General features: G+C 33.4%; 1 protein-coding gene across 1 annotated transcript; it reads right to left on the bottom strand.

Moving 5' to 3' along the window:
- Window positions 1-525: 525 nt before the first annotated feature.
- Window positions 526-18,997, bottom strand: LOC122140869 (RT1 class I histocompatibility antigen, AA alpha chain-like). Its single transcript, XM_042746039.1, has 8 exons — window positions 18,831-18,997; window positions 16,069-16,329; window positions 3,984-4,262; window positions 2,510-2,791; window positions 1,980-2,081; window positions 1,631-1,648; window positions 1,309-1,362; window positions 526-1,230 (listed from the first exon to the last, which is right to left on the bottom strand). Exons 1-7 carry the CDS (start codon window positions 18,880-18,882, stop codon window positions 1,313-1,315), a joined length of 1,044 nt encoding a protein of 347 aa, XP_042601973.1. The 5' UTR covers window positions 18,883-18,997; the 3' UTR covers window positions 526-1,230; window positions 1,309-1,312.
- Between the last annotated feature and the right edge of the window lie 2,342 nt (window positions 18,998-21,339).

Genomic DNA, 21,339 nt, shown 5'->3' with positions numbered 1-21,339 from the left:
GGTCAAAAGAAGGGGAACAGTGTTAATATCTTCATTATATACACAGACAGAAATACACTCTTACATGCAAAAAAAAAAAAGCCCCCTAGTTGCCTTGGATAAAGTTTTGCCAGCCAGTTAAATAGTTAAAAAAGAATTTGTAAAGATGATGACTCTGAGAAGGGAAAATAATATTGTCTAAATTTAAAGGATGTGTGTAAAAGGAAGATTGGTTATACAATGCAGTTAAAAATTTCTTTAAAGTTTCACTGAAATGCTTCATATCAACCTTGTCCTGTAAATCAACCTTCAACTGCTTTTAAAATAAAAGTGAATTGATTTGGTTGAAATATTAATTTTATCACAAATCAATGTGGAAATAGCTCAAAATTGTTGTAGCGACATACAAGTATGTTTTTAAGTGTAAATATTCTTGTGATGCTGTTACAGTTAGAGTTCTCCGTCGTGTCAGATTTTCTCAGTAGATTACAGGGTAAAACTATTTTAGTACAAGAGTATGTTGAAAGACAGATATTCACCATTTGCTCCTTTCTGTGAGGTTTCTTTATTTGTAAATAATTAAAAAAACATTACAACCCAAAGGCAACCAATATACAAAGACATTCATGTATCTCATATTAGATTATTAAGAAAAAAGAAAAAAAATGTATTGTACTGCTTAGATATTCATGTAAATGTTTAATTGTACAGCTTTATCATATAAATCATTTAAAACAAAAAAGAAACTATAAATTGAAACCCCCATTAATCCCAGACCACGAATAAAACACAAAGCCTACAAGTTGATAGTTTAATATAGTTGATGTAAAATTATCCAATCTGTTATCCACTTTTTAGATCGAGAGACAGACTGTTTAACCCAGGTGTTTGACATTGACTGTATACACAGACTACTAATCATTTATTTTTTTGAGTCATCACTTATCAGCATATAAATCAATCTTTCACAAATCAATCAACCATGTAAATTATTTCCAATATTGTGTTCTTCTTACATTTTCCAAAGGATGAACAGGAAACTTTACTTTTTAGATGTAATTAATGAAAAACCATAAGACAGATCAATCCCATCACAGAAATTTGTGATATTGTGCTGTGTGTGTGTGTGTGTGTGTGTGTGTGTGTGTGTGTGAGTGTGTGTGTGTGAGTGTGTTTATGTGCAGCTCTGTAAGCAAGATGGAGAGCAGGATAAGCATCATTCAACTTCATCTCTCCCACAATTCTGGTCTCCTAAAATGCCAGAACAAACATATTACTTTCATTCATTTCACATTATTGAATTGTACTGATTAATGGAAAGACACTTACATCTTCATGCATGCGGATCTGTATGAGCTGAGCTGTTAGAACCATCATCAGAGGCTACAACAGAAAACAATATTACAGCACAGGACTGTTTAGGTGGTGGCACAGCACAGAAGCCATTTTTGTATTTATAACATGTCATATTTATTAGTAAAGAGAAGTTGTAGGACGAAACTTCTATTTAGGTTTACGATATAATTTGACATTATCAAAACATTACATTACAAATTTAAATATATGATGAAGATACCAATATTAACCACATCATGCCCATTTGCAGAACCCATCTTGATACATTTACATGATTTGTGACTGAGGAACTTACCGCTGACAGGTTTAAAGCCTGAAACATAACCAGAGATGTGAATGTAAGTTAAGTAATTACACCAAACAACAAAAACATCAACAAAATCTACTGAAAAAAAAAATGGGACACGCTATTACAACATAGCATATAACTTTTCTTTTTATATCCAACAATAAAATTTTACATTAGCAAAATTAAGATTACACTCAGAGCAGCACACAAACAAAACTTAAGTTTAATTACAAAATACCTTCACATCATTTAATCCTTTTTTCTATGTTAAGGCTCTGTACAGCCTTAAGTAAAATTTAAAAAAAAAAAATGAACATACATTTTGTGGACATCCTGTCATATGGTCTATACACACCTTTTTTCTTCTGATACACCATATACGCAGCAACAGCAATGACAACCAACAGAACCACAGCAGCAACAGCACCAACAATTATGCCAATGGGAACAGACTCTACTGTTTGATCAGAAGAAAACAACAGATTATTAAAAAAAGTGTCTAATAATGTTACTAATCAGTACTTATTTAGAGAAATACAAAGACAAACAGTGTCTGTGTTTGTGATATCTGCAGTAAACAAAGCGATTTTCATAAGCATTTTATGGATGTGTTGTATAAGCCAAGTGATGATTTGTTTGTTTATTGTTTGTTGATTGTTCCCTATTAGCAGATCGAGCTGATAAATAGAGGAAGCCATGCATTGGGGTGTGACTAGGTGATATACAATCTTTGGATCAAACAAATACAAGCACACACACAGACACACACACACACACACACACACACACACACACACACACACACACACACTTCTTCGAAAAGTTTTTCCAAAGCTAATCCCAATTCCAAGGTGGTTAATCACAGGAGGGAATACATGCACTTACCATTGTTTGTCCTGATCTCATTTGCTGTCTTGGTTTTGCCCTGATGTTCCACCACACATTTGTACTCATTCTTCTTCCACTCATCAGGTTTAACATTGAGGGTGCTCGTCTTCTGAAAGGTTCCATCCTCATTGAGAAGAAGTTCACCAACCTCCACATCCTCATGATGCTCTTGGTCATTTCTCATCCAGGTGATTGTTACTCCACTGGGGTAAAAACCTGTAGCATGACACACGACTGGAGACGAGGAAGACTTCTGCAGCAGAGACACCTGAGGAGAGACTGGAGAGAGACAGATAGCTAAATACTAGCACTATAATTGGCTGTTAGAGGTGCTGCTTAAACTCACATGTCTTTGTTCCAATAAGGCACTTTGCAAGGGGAGCAAATATTTCAACTGATATTTATGCAAAATGATCACCTGGGGTTAAGTGCCTTGCTCTAGGACACAAGGTTTATCAGCCTTCCAGTCAGCAGCTCTTGGGGTGGTTGCAACAAGCCCCTTAATTTAAGAAAACCCTTATTGATAAGATCATTAAATGTATAAAGGTTTTCTTAACATAAGGGGTTTGTTCCAGGTCACTGAGCTTTATCAAGTACAACACACAACACCTACATCTCAGCACTCTCTTTTATTTTCCTGCTAGTTCTCCTTAAGATTAATCACTTATGTTGTAGCATTCCTAATTTGTAAATTGTTTTGGATACATATCTGCTAAATTAATAAATACAAACGTAGAATCCTTGCTCAAAACTTTATTCCTTGATTCCCCTCTCCTGGCTCAAATGTGCTGTGATCTTAAATGAATCCTGTATAGTTGAACAGAAAGTGTTGTGAAGAGTATTGCTAAATCTGTGTTGAAAGTATGCTGTAAGTTTGCTATTAGTACTAAAACTGGGAGCGTTGTAGGAAGTCAGTACCATGCTATTTATTGCCTTGTGTTTAGACTGCGAGGAGTTAAGACTTGTTGATTTAAACTTTTCTTTGTGTCAGGTAAGAGCTTTTCTGTCAGTGAGATTAGTTTTGTTTATTATTTTGGCCTTTCCCCTGCTCTCCTGAAGCCTTTTACTGTTGTTCCTTTCTCTTTTTTGACTGTATATAAATAAACTACTTTATTATTATGTCCATAATAAGTTTATTCTGACTTATCCTAGCTGTGTCTTTATTTGTAAGTGTACACTGGAAGCTGCATTACGAAGAAAAATTCCTTGTGTGTGCAAGCATACTTGGCAATAAAGCTTTCTGATTCTAATTATAGTTTGATCATTGTGTTCCAAGAGTCTATGTATTTTTAAAGTGTAAAGAGCAGGAGCAGTACTCCATGGCTCTCCTAACCTAGACAAATATATTAGTAATGAGTCCCCAAATGAGAAAGATTTTTTATTTTTTTAAACAATGACTTCCAGTGTACAGGAACTGTAAAGGAAAACATGTAGGCTTTATGGCTCACTTTCTGCATAAGATCTGATGTACCTTTTTTCTCCAGGCTGCTCTTTCCATACTGTAGATACTTCTGCAGCCACTCAATGCACTGAATGTTGAGGTAATTTTTTCCTGTCTCAAGGAAGGCTTTGTCATCATTCCATTTCTGTAGCGTGGGGATTGCTTGATACACTGGGGAAATATATCTCATCTCCTTTAAATCGAGATACACAAAGTCCTTTCCATCATAAGCATCCTGGTAGAACCCATTTGTTGCTCCAGTCTGATCATCAAACTCACAGCCGTACATCTCCTGGATTGTGTGCACACCTGAGGAACAGAGACAGATTAAATGTGTCTGTCTGAAAAATCAGTCCATAAAGCCAGAATAAAATCATCAGTCAGTCAGAAAGTCTCAATATGTTGGATTCAGAATCAAATGAATCTGAACACATTTTGGTATTTTGTTCTCATCCATGCTGGCTGAACTGATGTTCAGCAGCTAAAATACAGTGAGACATTAGAGATACAAGATGAAGAGTGTGATTTTGTAATATAACATAGAGGTTCTCTATTTTACATACTGATCTGATGTTAACTAAAGTGTTTGGGTTCTTTGTTTGTATACACATGCCCAGTTGGTGGTGGGGGGGGTGGTCCCCCTCGATGAGCATCCCTTTAACTCTGTTCCATCATAATTCCATCTGACACCCCTGTACATGCATAAGTTAACTGTGTTTAACAGAACTGTGTTAGGCCTTTTCTATATCAAGGTTAATACCTGTGATCAGGCTTTGTCAAGATACAAATTTCTATAAAACAATATCAGCTAAAATCTCTATTAGTACTCTATTATCAAACACACTGGTTACATCCAGGACTACTGTAGGTTGTTTTGCAAATACAAATTAATGTGATTTACCAAACCTGTTTTTTTTTTTTTTTTAATTAGACACAATGGTCTTAAATTATGAAAACTGAAAATAACAAATTATTCAATTTTCACATATTCACATACAATATATTTACAAAAGAATATACCAGTTTTTCCCAACCCTGTTACTTGAGGCACAGCAACAATACACATTTTGGATGTCTACCTTTTTTGACCCATACATATCAGGTCTTGGAGTCTCTACTTACAAGCTGATGAGCTGGTATTTGTAGAGGAAGCATTCAAAAATCTGGTGTGCCTTCAGGAACTGGGTTGGGAAACACTAGGGCATTCAGAGTATGTGCCACTTACAATAAAGGTTGTGCCCATTCTCTGTTCATTCTTAAAAAAAAATTAAGAACAAAACAAAATAACCTAATTTTGGAAATTATATATTTTTTGGTTTCATGAAATAACTCCCAGCAAGGCTTCCAAAGCATCTTCTAAAACATCTCATAATACACAATGACTGAGAATCAACACACAGGCCTAAACATGCTTCCCAGCATGTTAAAAAGCAAACCATTTTTAATGTGTGACACTGCAGGGAACTGTGCCCAGGCCTTGGCCACGTTGTGACAATCTCATGTAACTGGTAACTAGAAGGAAGAACAGCTTTACTAGTGAGTTTGAACTAAATTATATGCTGGTCAGAATGTGTAACTCAAGTTATATAATAATGTTAAATAGTAATATAATGTTGCCGTATCAACCAGTTACATCAGTATACTTATATATTTCAGGAGCTAAGGTTCTCACAAGAACCGTTTTCACATTACATTTTAAGTTGATGAACCTTTTATGTTTGACATGTTAAAAGCTGTGAGAAACTGTGGTTTTAAATACAGTCATGAAATACTGACCACATACTAAATCAGTATGCAGATTTCATAGCAGAACACATAGAAGCCCACAAGCTATCTTGATGATTTTTTATTTGTTTGTTTTTTGAGAAGCAAGAAAGAAAAATTGAAGTAATAGTCTTTTTGTTCATCCATTTGCTCATTATTAATTATATTTTATTTAACCATATAGACTTTATTATTTATATGATAAGCACATAGTCAAAAATTATTTATCCTATATTTAATTTAATATAATTTAATTTTGGTTAAATTGGTTTACGTTGGTTAGTTTCTGTTCAGTAGGCCGAAATATTTTTAGCAGATATTTTGCTGAGCCTACATTCAATACGAGTAAAACACTTTTACTCAAGTGGTATTGGTGACTTGTTACATGTAATGGAGTCATTTTCACTGTAAGTATCTCTGCTTTTACTTAAGTATAGTTTTCAGGCACTCTTTACACCTCTGCATAGTTGTACAGTATGTCCACATACACAGTTACTGTGATCTTTATAGAGGATCAGCTGATAATCAATCGTACATTAACTATGGAAACATGTTCTGCTGTCATAGCACTTCAGAAGAACCAGTTCATCTCTTACAAAAAAAAAAAAAAAAAAATCAAATGATTTATGATGTTTGGTTCAGTCGGTTCGTCTTTTTCTGATCCTGCAGACACTGAACTGAAATACTCTGAAAGTGTTTCCTAACCACTGAATCTACAGCAACACAGCAAAAGAAATGATTTTTTAACTGCGATGTGAGTTTATCATCTGAATTTATTATGATGAGAGAGAAAGACTGGTTGCTGTGAAATAATACAAAGACAATAAACAGAAAACATGATTTCTATTGCTATGTCCTCTGGATGAACGATCAATCAGTGCACAATCAGTGTGATCTGACTCACGAATCAACGACTCTTATGAATCAGTTCGAGTGAATCACTCACTGAATGAATCGATCAGAGCCGCTGTCCACTGATTCGCTGCAGCGGATGTCATGTGATTTCCATCACGTCCAATCAAACTGAAGCATGAACTGTTTCTGTGTTGTGTGTGTTTTAGGTTCGTGTGACTCAAATCAGTATAAAGTCACTGAATAGTTGTTAAAAACACACATTAGGAAGAACATTCTGTCATAATAACTGGTCATTTAATTTAAAAAGAAATGTTGCCGAAAGTAGTATTGATTACGCTTCATATTTAGGATCAATTATTCTTCAAGTACTTAAAGAATCATTAATGAATCAGTTAATGAACTGGAACCTTAAATTCTTTATGATTCCTGTCTCTACTCATCTTTTATTTGACCGTCTAAACTGATCGAGATGTTTCTACACAAAGTTACGAATTAAACTTATGCACAAAACTGGAATATCGCATAAAACGTTCGCGAATAAAGCGCCGTTTCCATCCAGCGAGCTGAAGAGAACAAAATCATCACTTCTTGATTAACTTGCGCCGAATATCACGAAGAAAAAACTTAATTTGCTGCAGCAGGAGAAAACGCACTGTATATAATCACTTCTGAATACAATAAACTACGAGCTTCAGACGAAACGCGGTCATGTCTCTTATTTTCAGAGTCTGCTGTTTGTGAACGCAGTTCTGGGAGTTAATTATAACGAAGCTCTTTGACGAGACTTCGCTCAAACGTTTTAGAAAGACAAACCAGTGTTTCAGATGCTGTGTGATGAGATCAAACCCAGTTATGCGTCCCGTCGCAGAGCCACGCGTCTTTTTCGAAGCACTTTAAGGAGTTTATTTGGTAAAAGTGTTTCTATCGTAGTTTATGCGCATGTTTTCTTACCGTATAAGAAATTTATCTGACTTAGTTGAGCGCATACGTTTTTATTATGCACATTTTTATGATTTATGCACATCTAGGCATTTCCATCCAGCGTTTTTTTATGCGATATTCCAAAATTCATATAAAAATAGGTGGATGGAAACATATCAAGCACAGTTTTCTCATCAGCAGAGAGCAGAATCTCTGAAGTGAGCCTGATATTAAAATCAAACCCAATCTGCATCTGATTGATCTCAGAGCAGAACTAGATGAAGTTCATCAAGATCAACTCTGATGCTGCTTTGACAAAGCCTCGTCTGAACGTTTAATAGTTTAATAATTGATATTTCTGGAGTGTCTTCGGTAGAGAGACAGATGTGTGTCTGTTTACATTTGAATGTTTGTTGAGTTTGAACAGATTCAGTCGTTTGAACGCTCCGTCGGTTAGAAAAGATAAAATAATAAACTAATTAATCAGCTTAAGTCAGGAAAATAACAGTAATGGCTTCTTGATTCATTAATTTATTATTAATTATTTATTTTGTTTTAAATTCAGATATTTGAATTGGTCCGTCTGTCTTTCTGTTTCTCTTCTCTGGGTTCAGTGTGTCTCTGTGACTCGTTATAGTTCATTATTCATTATAAACAATGAAAGAGCTGTATTTATAGCTCCTGCTTGTCTGTGTGGTCTGGTGCTGGTTAAATTCAGTTATATTTTAATTCAGGTCTCTGAGTCTCAGCAGTGTTTGTTCTCTGAGGCTCTGTTTGTGTTCTGTGGAGCTCGTTCTAAAAAGCTTGAAGTTTAAACACCTGAAATGTAACTTTTTTCATTTTAAGTAAAATTAATGTAATATATTTTTGTTTGATAATATTTTTTTTTTTTTTATTTGTATTTTGAGAGAATTTCATGGTACTTATTAATATTTACGCAAGAATAATGATCACTTTTTTTCCCATCGAAAACAATACATTTTTTCCTAATACTGTCATCTCATCTGAAGCATCTCTGTTCACACATTTTTATTTTCAGTAAAATCAATGTAATATATTTTTTTTTTTTTGTTTTTTTTTATTTTTTATTTTGTATTTTTTGTTTTTTTAGAATTTATAATTAATATTTAATATTTACGCAATAATAATGATACATTTCTCAAAATAGTTATTATTTTTAATATTATAATTTTTTATTCTCATCTGAAACATCTCTGTTCACACATTTAACTTCTCCTCTGTTTCTGAAGCAGAACCAGTCCATTTCTCACAAAAGAAGAATGAGATTAAAAAGATTGTCAAGAAAAACTTCATGTTTCTTGAGAATCAGCTTAAAAAGCCTGAAGTTTGAAGCAGTTTTAAATTTAAATTGCTTTTAAACGCTTGAAGCTTGAACACCTGAAATTTAATTATTTTTTTATTTTTAGTAATATCAATGTAATACATTTTAGTTTGATAATATTTTTTCTTTTTTAATTTTGTATTTTGAGAGAATTTCATGGTACTAATATATATTTTACGCAAGAATTTTGATCACTTTTTTTCCCATCGAAAATTCTTTTTTTTTCTTCTAATATTTTAATGTCATCTAAAGCATCTCTGTTCACACCTTTTTATTTTCAGTAAAATCAATGTAATATGCTTTTGTTCAATAATATTTTTTCTTTTGAATTTTTAGAGAATTTGACAGTAATAATTAATATTTACACAATAATTATGATAATTTTTTCCCCATGGAAAATAGTTATTATAATAACATTTATAATATTTTCATCACTAAGGCATCACTGTTCACTGGGGATGTGACGAGATCTCTGGTCTCGATCGGACTGGTCTCGCGAGAACGTGATGATATCCTCGCAAAACATTTGGCAGTGTTTACATTAGAGCTGAACAATTAATCATTTAAAGATGGCGATCTCAATTCAAACACCCACACGATCTTATTCCTGAATGACAAATATTCAGTTATGTCTATTATGACTTTCACATCGCGAGCGTCAGGGGAGCGTGAGAAGCACGTTTTGTCGCTGCTCTTGTTAATGAATCATTCACGCTGCCGCGGATCCAGATTGAGCAACAGTCTTTTCAACCACACATTATTATTTCTGTGTTACAGTCATTTAAGCATTATTTTTTGTGTTAAAGGTTTTTAGTTTGGGTGTAATGGGTTATTCTCTACAGTAGCGATCAAACCGTCAGTATCTGAACACGTGTATGTGTTGTAACTTTTGTTCTATAATATTGTTGTGTGTTGCTCATGACGTCATTAAAGTGAAGCCGTCGCGCCGCCATATTGATAATCCTTAGTGTGCGTAAACATTCTATTGAATTAATAGGAAATTGTATGATTTTAATGAGAAAACATCACCTAACAAGTCAGCGTTTATAAATCTGAAGTATCCCTGTACATTCTTGCAATGCAAACACCCTATGCATGTAAACTGTTATTTTTTTAAATGTCGGGAATTTCCCCTACTTATTAAAAACCTACGTTCATTACAGTAGTGAACATCATGAACATGATAAACATCAGACGGACACGACCTCAACATATAAAACAAACCACAAAGTGCTCATTCTGAAATCTGAATTTATTCAGAGAAATAACTGATTATATACAGTACGTATTTAAAGACATAAAGCTTTATTTCCAAGATAGTAAGTTAAGCTTTTCATTTCATTATAGAGCAACATTAGCAACATAATTGTATTATTCATTGTAATATATTCAAATCCATTTCTGATACTAATACGTTCATGTTTAATAATTCCTGAATAATTATGTTCATAAAGACATAGGCTTTATTTTGTGTTGGATCGTTACCTGTGTCATCAGGGCGCAGCAGACACACCCACCTAAACGGTTTTAAAATATATCGCTTATACTATTTGCCCCAAACTGCCACAAACACTGCAGATAACATCTTAAGTAAACATTAATTTACATACACATAACATAAAAACTAGTCCCGTTTGACTGATCTGCTTCAAATCGGGTGATTTTAGGACAGCGGTTTGATTGTGACTCAATGGTGCTCTCTGCCGGTAGGGATTAGTAAGATGGCGGATCGAACACTTCCGGTGGCTTCACTGCCTGCTGGCAGTTTAGAACGCGATGAGCGATCCAGTCATATATAGATCAGTGGTTGTAACACTTACACTCTTCCTCCAGCAGGTGGCGACATCTGCGCGTTTAAAAAAAGTATTTGTCATTGAATCGTTCACTCAGGAGATTCCAGAGAAGCAAGTCTTTATGATTTGAGACAATGACTCCTTCATTGATTTATTTTTTTACATTTTATTTTGTTCAAATATATTTCTAAAAAAGACTTAAGCAATGAACATTTTGTGAGAACCACTAGTAAATCACGTTATTTTGTTTAGTTTTCTAATCTTTTTTCTTCAGAATCATGAGAAAATCGTGATCTCCAATTTATATATATATATATATAAACATGATTCTCAATTTATCCAGAATCGTGCAGCTCTAGTTTACATGTTGTTTATTGCTGCACATAATTTAATTAAAACAGAAGTTTAATTTCATAAAGTACAAGTTGATTTCAAAATGCACCTAAATTTTTTGAATTTTGTGTTTTTCAGTTGAATAAAAGACTATTTTTCCCTATATTTTTCATCATTGAGGATTTCTTTAAAAATGTCTAAAGATCTCGTCTCGTTCTCGTGGGATAAGTGTCTCGTCACACATTTCACTTCTTCTTCTGTTTCTGAAGCAGAAGCAGTTCATTTCTATCAAAAGAAGAACTAGATTAAAAAGATATTAAAAGCCGAACTTTATGTTTCTCGAGAAAACAGTTTAAAAAGCTTGAAGTCTGAAGTCGTTTTAAATTTAAATCGCTTTTAAAAGCGTGAAGATTGAACACCTGAAATTTTACTTTGTTTTATTTTCAGTAAAATCAATGTAATATATTTTTGTTTGATAATATTTTCTCTTTTTTATTTTGTATTTTGAGAGAATTTCATGGTACTAATTAATATTTATGCAATAATTATGATCATTTTTTTCGCATTGAAAACAATCCTTTTTTTTGTGGTCTCATCTCGACTGTATAAAAGTCACTGAGTTTGGTTCTCTTCCGCTGAAGTAGTGATTGTTAAATATTCAGATCATTTATTGCGGTCTGAAACGAGGCTGTAATCTTGATCAGAAGTGAACGGCTCAGACTCTCACAGGAAGTGAGGTCACACTGATGTCTGAGGATCGTCGTGGATCTAAAGCGTCTGGATTCGAGAGGTTTGTCAGAAACTCTTGATAAGGTCTGCGTGACAGAAGCGAGTGTTCGTTCATCTGCTGCGATCAGACGCTTCACAATCAGCTCTTCACTGAAGCAGAAACATCTGCAGTCTCTACGACACACAACACTCTCCACACGATCAGAAGACTTTCATCACACAGAGTCCAGTCGAAGCCGCTCAGACGCTCACATCGAGAAGAAACTAGCGACGAGAATTAATAACATCAATCACCAAACACACGACGATTAACAAACACCTCAAACCAAACTAATGACTGATGTTCACACAGCAAACACGCTCCAGTGAACAGCATCTGCTCAGAACTGTCATGATTTTAAACTAACGAGTGATTCAGCTCCAGCAGGATATAAATATGATAATAATGATCTCAATAAAGACGTCTAATCACTTGTGAGTTTATAACGGTTCTGCTTTAGTTTCTTCTCGTGTCTGTGTTGTAGTTTCTCTCTGAAAGCTGAGTGAATCTTGTTCTGGACTCTCAGACGCTCGCTCGTCTTGTTTCTTCAGTTTGAGCTCCAGTGTCTCGTCTCTACAGAACAACAGTCTGTGTGTGTTCGGTAGCTTGTTTTTAGCTTGTTTTAGCGCTTCGTTCGCATGTTTATAACAGTTTTAGCATGTTGCTAACATGATTTAACACACCGCTAGCCTTTTTTGTTTGTTTTTGCGTGATTTAGCACATGGTTAGCATCTTTAAGCACATTGCTAACGTGTCCAAGGCTAGTTTTTAGGCTTCGCTAGTGATAGAGTGAAGGATTCTGGGAGTTCAGATGTGAATTTTGTCAGTTGGAGTTTGAATCTTGGCTCTGTTCTGAACATTCCGTCAGCGGAAGACTTTCAGTGAAGCTCTTCAACATTTCTGAAAGAAACTGGATTTCAGTCGCGATGAATGAAGGCTTTGTGTGTGTTTTGTCTTCAATCTGAGGATCAGACGTCTCGAGAAGAACAGAAGAAGCTGAGATCAGCAGCCGTCAGTCCTCAGAGAAACACACTATAATCTACTGAATCATGTCTGATCAGAAAGATCTGTGTGAGGGGGGTTTCAGGTTTAGAGGTCGGCTATAAAAGCAATAGAAATCACTTGAGAATTGATCTTCTTCTCAAACTGATCAGTGTCAGCTGAACATGATCTGCTGCGGTGGAGGAGGATGGACAGATTATCAAGACAAACTTTATGTTTCTTGAGAATCAGTTTAAAAAGTGTGACGTTTAAAGTGTTTTACGTTTGAATCACTTTTAACAGCTTGATGTTTGAACACCTGAAATGTAACTTTGTTTTATTTTCAGTCAAAATCAATGTAATATATTTCTGTTCAATAATATGTTGTTTTTTTTATTTTGAGAGTATTACATGGTACTTATTAATATTTATGCAATTTCGTTTCTTACTAAAGAAGAACTAGATTAAAAAGATATTGAAAGACAAACTTTATGTTACTTGAATAAGCAGTTTAAAAAGTGTGAACTGGCTGCTGTGAAATAACACAAAGACAATAAACAGAAAACATGATTTCTATTGCGATGTCGTCTGATGAACGATCAATCAGTGCACAATCAGTGTAATCTGACTCACGAATCAATGACTCTTATGAATCAGTTTGAGTGAATCACTCACTGAATGAATCGATCAGAGCCGCTGTCGACTGATTCGCTGCAGCGGATGTCATGTGATTTTCATCACGTCCAATCAAACTGAAGCATGAACTGTTTCTGTGTTGTGTGTGTTTTAGGTTCGTGTGACTCAAATCAGTATAAAGTCACTGAATAGTTGTTAAAAACACACATTAGGAAGAACATTCTGTCATAATAACTGGTAATTAAATTTAAAAAGAAATGTTGCCAGTAGTAGTATTGATTACGCTTAATATTTAGGATCAGTTATTCTTCAAGTACTTAAAGAATCATTAATGAATCAGTTAATGAACTGGAACCTTAAATTCTTTATGATTCCTGTCTCTGCTCATCTTTTATTTGACCGTCTAAACTGATCGAGATGTTTCTACACAAAGTTACGAATTAAACTTACGCACAAAACTGGAATATCGCATAAAACATCTGCGAATAAAGCACCGTTTCCATCCAGCGAGCTGAAGAGAACAAAATCATCACTTCCTGATTAACTTGCGCCGAATATCACGAAGAAAAAATTAATTTGCTGCAGCAGGAGAAAACGCACTGTATATAATCACTTCTGAATACAATAAACTCCGAACTTCAGACGAAACGCAGTCATGTCTCTTATTTTCAGAGTCTGCTGTTTGTGAACGCAGTTCTGGGAGTTAATTATAACGAAGCTCTTTGACGAGACTTTGCTCAAACGTTTTAGAAAGACAAAACTAGTGTTTCAGATGCTGTGTGATGAGATCAAACACAGTTATGCGTCCCGTCGCAAAGCCACGCGTCTTTTTCGAAGCACTTTAAGGAGTTTATTTGGTAAAAGTGTTTCTATCATAGTTTATGCGCATGTTTTCTTACCGTATAAGAAATTTATCCGACTTAGTTGAGTGCATACGTTTTTATTATGCACATTTTTCTAATTTATGCACATCTTGGCATTTCCATCCAGTGCTTTTTTATGCGATATTCCAAAATACACATAAAAATAGGTGGATGGAAACATATAAAGCACAGTTTTCTCGTCAGCAGAATCTCTGAAGTGATCCTGATATTAAAATCAAACCCAATCTGCATCTGATTGATCTCAGAGCAGAACTAGATGAAGTTCATCACAATCAACTCTGATGCTGCTTTGACAAAGCCTCGTCTGAACGTTTAATAGTTTAATATTTGATGTTTCTGGAGCGTCTTCAGCAGAGAGACAGATGTGTGTCTGTTTACATTTGAATGTTTGTTGAGTTTGAACAGATTCAGTCGTTTGAACGCTCCGTCGGTTAGAAAAGATAAAATAATAAACTAATTAATCAGCTTAAGTCAGGAAAACAACAGTAATGTCGTCTTGTTTATTTATTTTTTTATTATTTATTTTTTTTTTTTTTTTAAATTCAGATATTTGAATTGGTCCGTCTGTCTCTCTGTCTCTCTTCTCTGGGTTCAGTGTGTCTCTGTGACTCGTTACAGTTCATTATTCATTATAAACAATGAAAGAGCTGTATTTATAGCTCCTGCTTGTCTGTGTGAACTAGTGCTGGTTATTTTTAAATTATATTTTAATTCAGGTCTCTGAGTCTCAGCAGTGTTTGTTCTCTGAGGCTCTGTTTGTGTTTAAACACCTGAAATGTAACTTTTTTTTATTTTGTCAATTAATCAATGTAATGTGCTTTTGTTCAATAATATTTTTTTCTTTTTTAATTTGTATTTTGAGATAATTTCTTGGTACTGATTAATATTTACGCAAGAATAATGATAACTTTTTTTCCCAATGAAAATAATAAAAATTTTTCCTAATATTGTCATCTCATCTGAAGTATCTCTGATCACACAATTTTATTTTCAGTAAAATCAATGTAATATATTTTTGTTTGATAATATTTTTTCTTTTTTATTTTGTATTTTTAGAGAATTTCTTGGTACTGATTAATATTTACGCAAGAATAATGATCACTTTTTTCCCAATGAAAATAATACATTTTTTTCCTAATATTGTCATGTTATCTAAAGCATCTCTGATCACACATTTTTATTTTCAGTAAAATCAATGTAATATGCTTTTGTTCAATAATATTTTTTCTTTTTAAATTTGTATTTTGAGAGAATTTCTTGGTACTGATTAATATTTACGCAAGAATAATGATCACTTTTTTCCCATCGAAAATAATACATTTGTGGTTAAACTGTATGTTACATATTATATCTAGGATGTGTGTGACAATATCTGTGTGTGGATCTCTGTGTGTTCTGCTGTTTTATCACATTTTGCCAAAACTGAAACATACAATGTTTGAGTCATAAATATGACCAAATTGTAAAAGTGTCCCAATGTGAAATATTAAAAATATCACTACCTTACTGTACAATAAAAAAGACAAAAGAGCATTTCTGTCCTTGTTTCTGTGGACATTAGCGTTTATTTAACAAACACATCCTTGATATTGATACAATAAAATAAAAATAAAAGAGATTGTAAATGGTAGCTGTACTCCTAAAACTATATCATTATATGTATATGTAAATGTATATAAAAGTATATGTAAAATAGTCAAAACTAGGACCCCCCCTCCACTACCCCCTGGAGGTTTGTGCAGGCCACTGTGTGAAGAGATATTTCACTGGCAGGTAAAACTAATGGCTAAACATTTAAAACTAAATGTGTGTGTAGGTAGGTTTGTTACCAATTTACCTGTTGACTGGTTGAAGCGTCCCTTTAGGGTTTGGATGTCAACTTTGTAGGTCTGATGGCTGCCAATACAAATCTGAGTCTGTCTGTCCCAGTAATCTGCTCCCACATTCTGTCTGATCCACTCTGTCTTCGGCACAGCTTTCATTATTTTGCTGTCAAAGTAATCAAACTGCTGATCATCTACCAGACCGACTGCAGTGAACTCTGGGAAGTCATTGATTCCAAACACAGCAGTGTAGACGTATCTCAGAGAGTGTGTTCCTGAAGAGAGAGACACAAACAGAGAGACGTTCAGTCATCATCTCCACATAAAGCCTGTTCAAAATTCACACTTTAAGAGTTACATCAACACTGAAATTCACAATTAGGCTATATTAAAATAACTTATGCCATAGCAGGTGAAAACAGTTACCTATATTACAATATTTAAATTAACTAACAAAAAAAAGAAAAAAAGAACAATAACACCCTGATATACAAAAGGACTGTAGCTTTAATTGTTTATTAAGTATGTTATTTTCCAGATCTTCCTAAGTTGCCTAAATTTACATTTGAGACCTTGTCAGTTATTGTACTAAAAATATAGCAAGATGTGCTGTACTTTTATTAAAACAATATTTACTCAGAACCAGTTTTATTGATCAAGTTTGCTAAAACACAGAAATCATTCTGATTCCAGTTACCTTCACAATATAACACAAGAAGAAGATAAAAAGACTTCTATCTAGACACAGAAAACTATGGATGTGTTAGATATAGATATGAGATTTCAAAGAAAAAACGTAAGAAGAACAAATCTATGATTGAATATAATACTTGAAATCTGTCCAACAGTTAAACAAAGAAAGTAAAATGCTACAATAATGATTTGTATTTGATTAATCTATTTAACAGGAATGTATTATTGATATTATTATTTATTACTGAAACAGATTCAGTCATGTGAAAGGAATGAAATGTAATACGCCAGATTAGTGTGAAATATGAAGTCAAAAAAATTATGTTTATCCTGCTGTTCATCTTGCTTTCATCACAAAGACACACACTTTCTCTCTCACACACAGGATCATAGATCTCAGTAATGTGATTGTTATTGATCTGTAGACTATTATATGTCTGTTGTCCGAGGGTTGTCTTTTTTATCTTTTCCAGTCCTAGCTTTTACTAGTTTGAACGATGACTAAAACCTTGTATAACAGACACTTCTCATGTTTATTATCATCTCATGGTAAATCGCTCGTTGTATTCTTCGTTGTAAGTTGCTTTAAAAAAAATCATCTGCCAAATGTCAATTTAAATATGGCAAGAAGCCGTTTAGATTTTTATTAATTCGCGAGATATAAACTCTTGAAATCAAGAATTCATTGTCACTAGTTGAAATGTTAATTCTTAATATCTGTAATTATATTTCAACATGTTACATTTGTTATTTCTGATATCTTAAAATGTATTTCTGATATCAACAACTAGGAGAGTAATTTCTGATATCTAAAATGACTTTTGCTACTATGAACAATCACATTCATGATATCAGAAATTAACATTCTCGCTAGTGACAATTTAATTATTGATATCAATATTGGACATTTTTTAGCAACTGAATTGTTCATATCAAGAATAGACATCTGTACTAATAACCATGTGATAACTGATATCAAAAATAAAGGTTTTTACTAGTAAGAATTGTATTTCTAATATGTGAAATTGGAATTTCAACTAGTAAAAAATAAATTCTTTGATATCAACAATTAAATTTGAATGGCAGCCTGGGGTGACATTTAACTAGTGACAATACAATTACAGATATCAAGAATTATATTTATACTAGTTGAAATTTAATTCATGATATCAATAATTAGAATTTTAACTAGTGAACCTTTTGAATTGTTGATATCAAGATTTCATAACCTATGAAGGAATAAAAGTCAAAACGGCTTGCCATAATGTAAATGTAAATGTTTCGTGTCATTGTATCGCCATCTAGTGGCCAAAACACTGCAGTCAAAATTCCACGAACACTACGCCAAACAGTTTTTTTTTTTTCTTCTTTTTTTTTTTTTTTTTCTTTCCAGTTCTTTGGGATTTTGGCATTTTGATTTTTATTCTGCTGTAATGGGCCTGGTAAAACACATGGTAAGACAATCAGAAAGCTATGAGGTTCATTCCTAATTAATATTATACTAAAGTGTAGCAGGTTTATAGAGTAGCTCGTCATCAGTATCCGGGCAGAAAAACGCTTCTCAGGTCAGAAACGAAACTGATCTGATACAGAAAACTAGCGCTCTAGAATATGTTTTACATTTTCAAACTCAAACCAATAAATATATTTGTTAGCTACAATAACTATAGGCTATTTAGGCTATGTATTTATTTAGTTTATTACACGCGCGTGTTTTAGAATACACTGCAATACTCAGCATAATTATTATTATTTAATATTGTTTAGTATTAAGCTATTATAATTGATATTATTATTAGTAGTAGTATGGTTAAGTCCGTTTTGCTGAGCAAAGAATAATGTAATCAACATTTAACATGAATAGGGTACGTTTGAAGTATGATCTTTAGAATATTAAAACATTATAAATATAGGCCTATGAAACACGTTAAAATACACGTCTCTGAAAAAGTGTTAGTAACACGAATCTTTGACTCAAGTGGGCTATGTAGGTCTGTTTCAGTATAACAGAATAACGCTTAAAAATCAGTCATAAAACAAATGGTAAATTATAGCTTATTGATCAATTAAAATAATCACTCACCAGCAGAGGCAAGATGAGCTCCAAGGAGCAAAAGTAGTACATGTCGTATCATTTCTTCTTCCTGAGAAACAATTCCTTTTAGAAAAACGTTCTTCAGATTTGACTTTAAATAAGTGATCCAGACGCTTCTGCTATCGCTGCTGAACTGGTGATATGCTTCTGCGCCTCGCGCCTAATAAATAGTCTCTGAAATTGTAGCCAATAGGTTTTCTTGATAAGTCTGACGTCACGAGTTACTATGAGGTATTTCCTTCACTGGGTTGATCATGAAAGTAAAGACAAAATAGTAATTAAATGAATATGGAATCATGTGAGACATATGTCTGTGTTAGAACTGAATATTTGTTTTCAACTTGCGCTGATGGAATTCACTGAAATGCTTGTCTACAAACATACTGCAAATCAAAAATCAACTTTATGTGATTACTGTATGGTTATATTAATAATAAAAAATAATGTAAATCATACACTGTAGTTGTTGACAAATGTTTGTAATTTTTCTGAGGATGTCTCTGAGGAAGTTAACTGTAACATAAATCAAATGAATAATCTTACTGTAGTATGGAGAGAATACGGGACGAGTTTAAACATTGGTCAGAAACACCATCAGTTTAAGAAATGAAGTACAGATGACATCACTATCATACATGATCACCAGCCTCTTGAAGTGACGACAAAAGCTGCACATCTCTGTACAGAAACATAAAGGATTTATAGGACAAAATACACATTTGTGTTATAAAAATTAACATATCACTTTTGAATTATAACTTAATTTGCAATAAATGACAAGACTGGTGTAATATATAAATAAGAAGATTCTCATGCTTAAACTGAAACATTTACTCAAAAAAATCTCAAACAGAACCTTAATGCTGATCAGATGAGGAGGACATGAACTTTCCTGTTTACTACCTGACACACACAGTCTGAACAAACTGAGATGATGTATGTGACATAATAGTGAAGTGACCAACACACACACACACACTGTGTTATTTTTGTTTGTTTATTTGTTTAAAAAAATCCTTATCCCATGGTTTATCTATTTGTTAAATCATTCTTCCCAACTGTTTTGCTGCTTTAGAATAGTTTTTCCTATTTAGAATAAAGTTTCTTTCTTTCTTTTCTTTTCTTTTCTTTTTTCTTTTCTTTTCTTTTCTTTTCTGTACAACATTTTAAACTGATGTCCATATTTAATAACAGCATAACAAAACCAGCTGTTATTATTTTTATGTATTATGTTCACAGACCAATATGATATTATTATTATTGTTGTTGTTGTTGAATTACACACACTCACACACACACACACACACACACACACACACACACACACACACACACTTTTTACTAACTTACATATATATTTCTTGAGAAATAGGCCATAACAGATCTGTGCATTAAACTGAAAAATGCATGTTGTGGATGAAGATGACATCATCAGTATTTTTGGTTTTTACTTTTTATGCTCACTTATTAATTCTTACGCTATTTTTAATCAGTTAATAAATTACATCACATATTATCATTGCATTACATATAACTAATAACACAAAGACTGCTCAAACTGATTCAATTTCACAGAAAAAAAAATTAAATAAAAGAGGAATGCTACAACATAAGCAATTAATCTAAAGAAGATAGTAACATATGCGCTCTGTACAAAGGGCTAAAGTATGCTAGCAAAATAGTTACATGTAAAGTATGTGAAAGTGCAACAGTAAACAGCAGAGCAACTCTTTTGTAAGCAATTAATATAGCCATTAATCATCAGTATTTTGTGGTGGAGTGGAAGTAATGTACACTAAAACTAAAGCTCTTATAGTCCTAATGACTAAATGAAGTGACTAACATGTATTCTTCCCTCATCTTGAAATATAACATGTTCTTTATTTACAAAATATTTAGGTTAATGAAGCACTGATGAAGATATGATGGCTATGGATAAAGATTAGCTGCAAATATGCAAACAAAAGTAGCTAAACTTTCAATTTAAACAAGATTGCTCTCCAACCTGTAAGCTTTGCTAAGAGAGAGATCAAGGAAACATTCTTCAATGTGATTTGAACTTTTTTGACAAATCCTTCATCCTTCAAAGAGCAAGTTTAGATATACATTTTTCCCACTTTAAAAAATAATAATGAAGGCATGCACAAAATACATAATGTATAAAACTACACCGGCTGTACAGGTTTGGTTATCTGTTATTACCACGCTACAACAGACAGTAAGATGGTGTTTCCCTGTGACCTGTGTCCTTAACTGCACTCTGTTCAGAGAAACCACGTGATCTCGAGGCAAACTCCTCAAATCCTCTCCAGTGTCAGAGTCACTGTGTGGCCTACTAATGTTGTCTCGCAGCGCCACCTCGTGGAAATCACTACACTAGAAAGACTAAAACGTGTATTGGAGTTATTTTGGTGGTTTTAATGTTTATTCTAAGAGGTTAAAAAGGTTATACTAGGTGTAAACTGTGTCAAACGACGACCAAGTATTTTCAAATATC

The sequence above is a fragment of the Cyprinus carpio genome, chromosome B19 (genome assembly GCF_018340385.1).
Source record: "Cyprinus carpio isolate SPL01 chromosome B19, ASM1834038v1, whole genome shotgun sequence".
Classification (NCBI taxonomy): Eukaryota; Metazoa; Chordata; class Actinopteri; order Cypriniformes; family Cyprinidae; genus Cyprinus; species Cyprinus carpio.
Note: the sequence above shows the minus strand (reverse complement) of the source record. Positions and strands in the feature narration are given on the sequence as shown.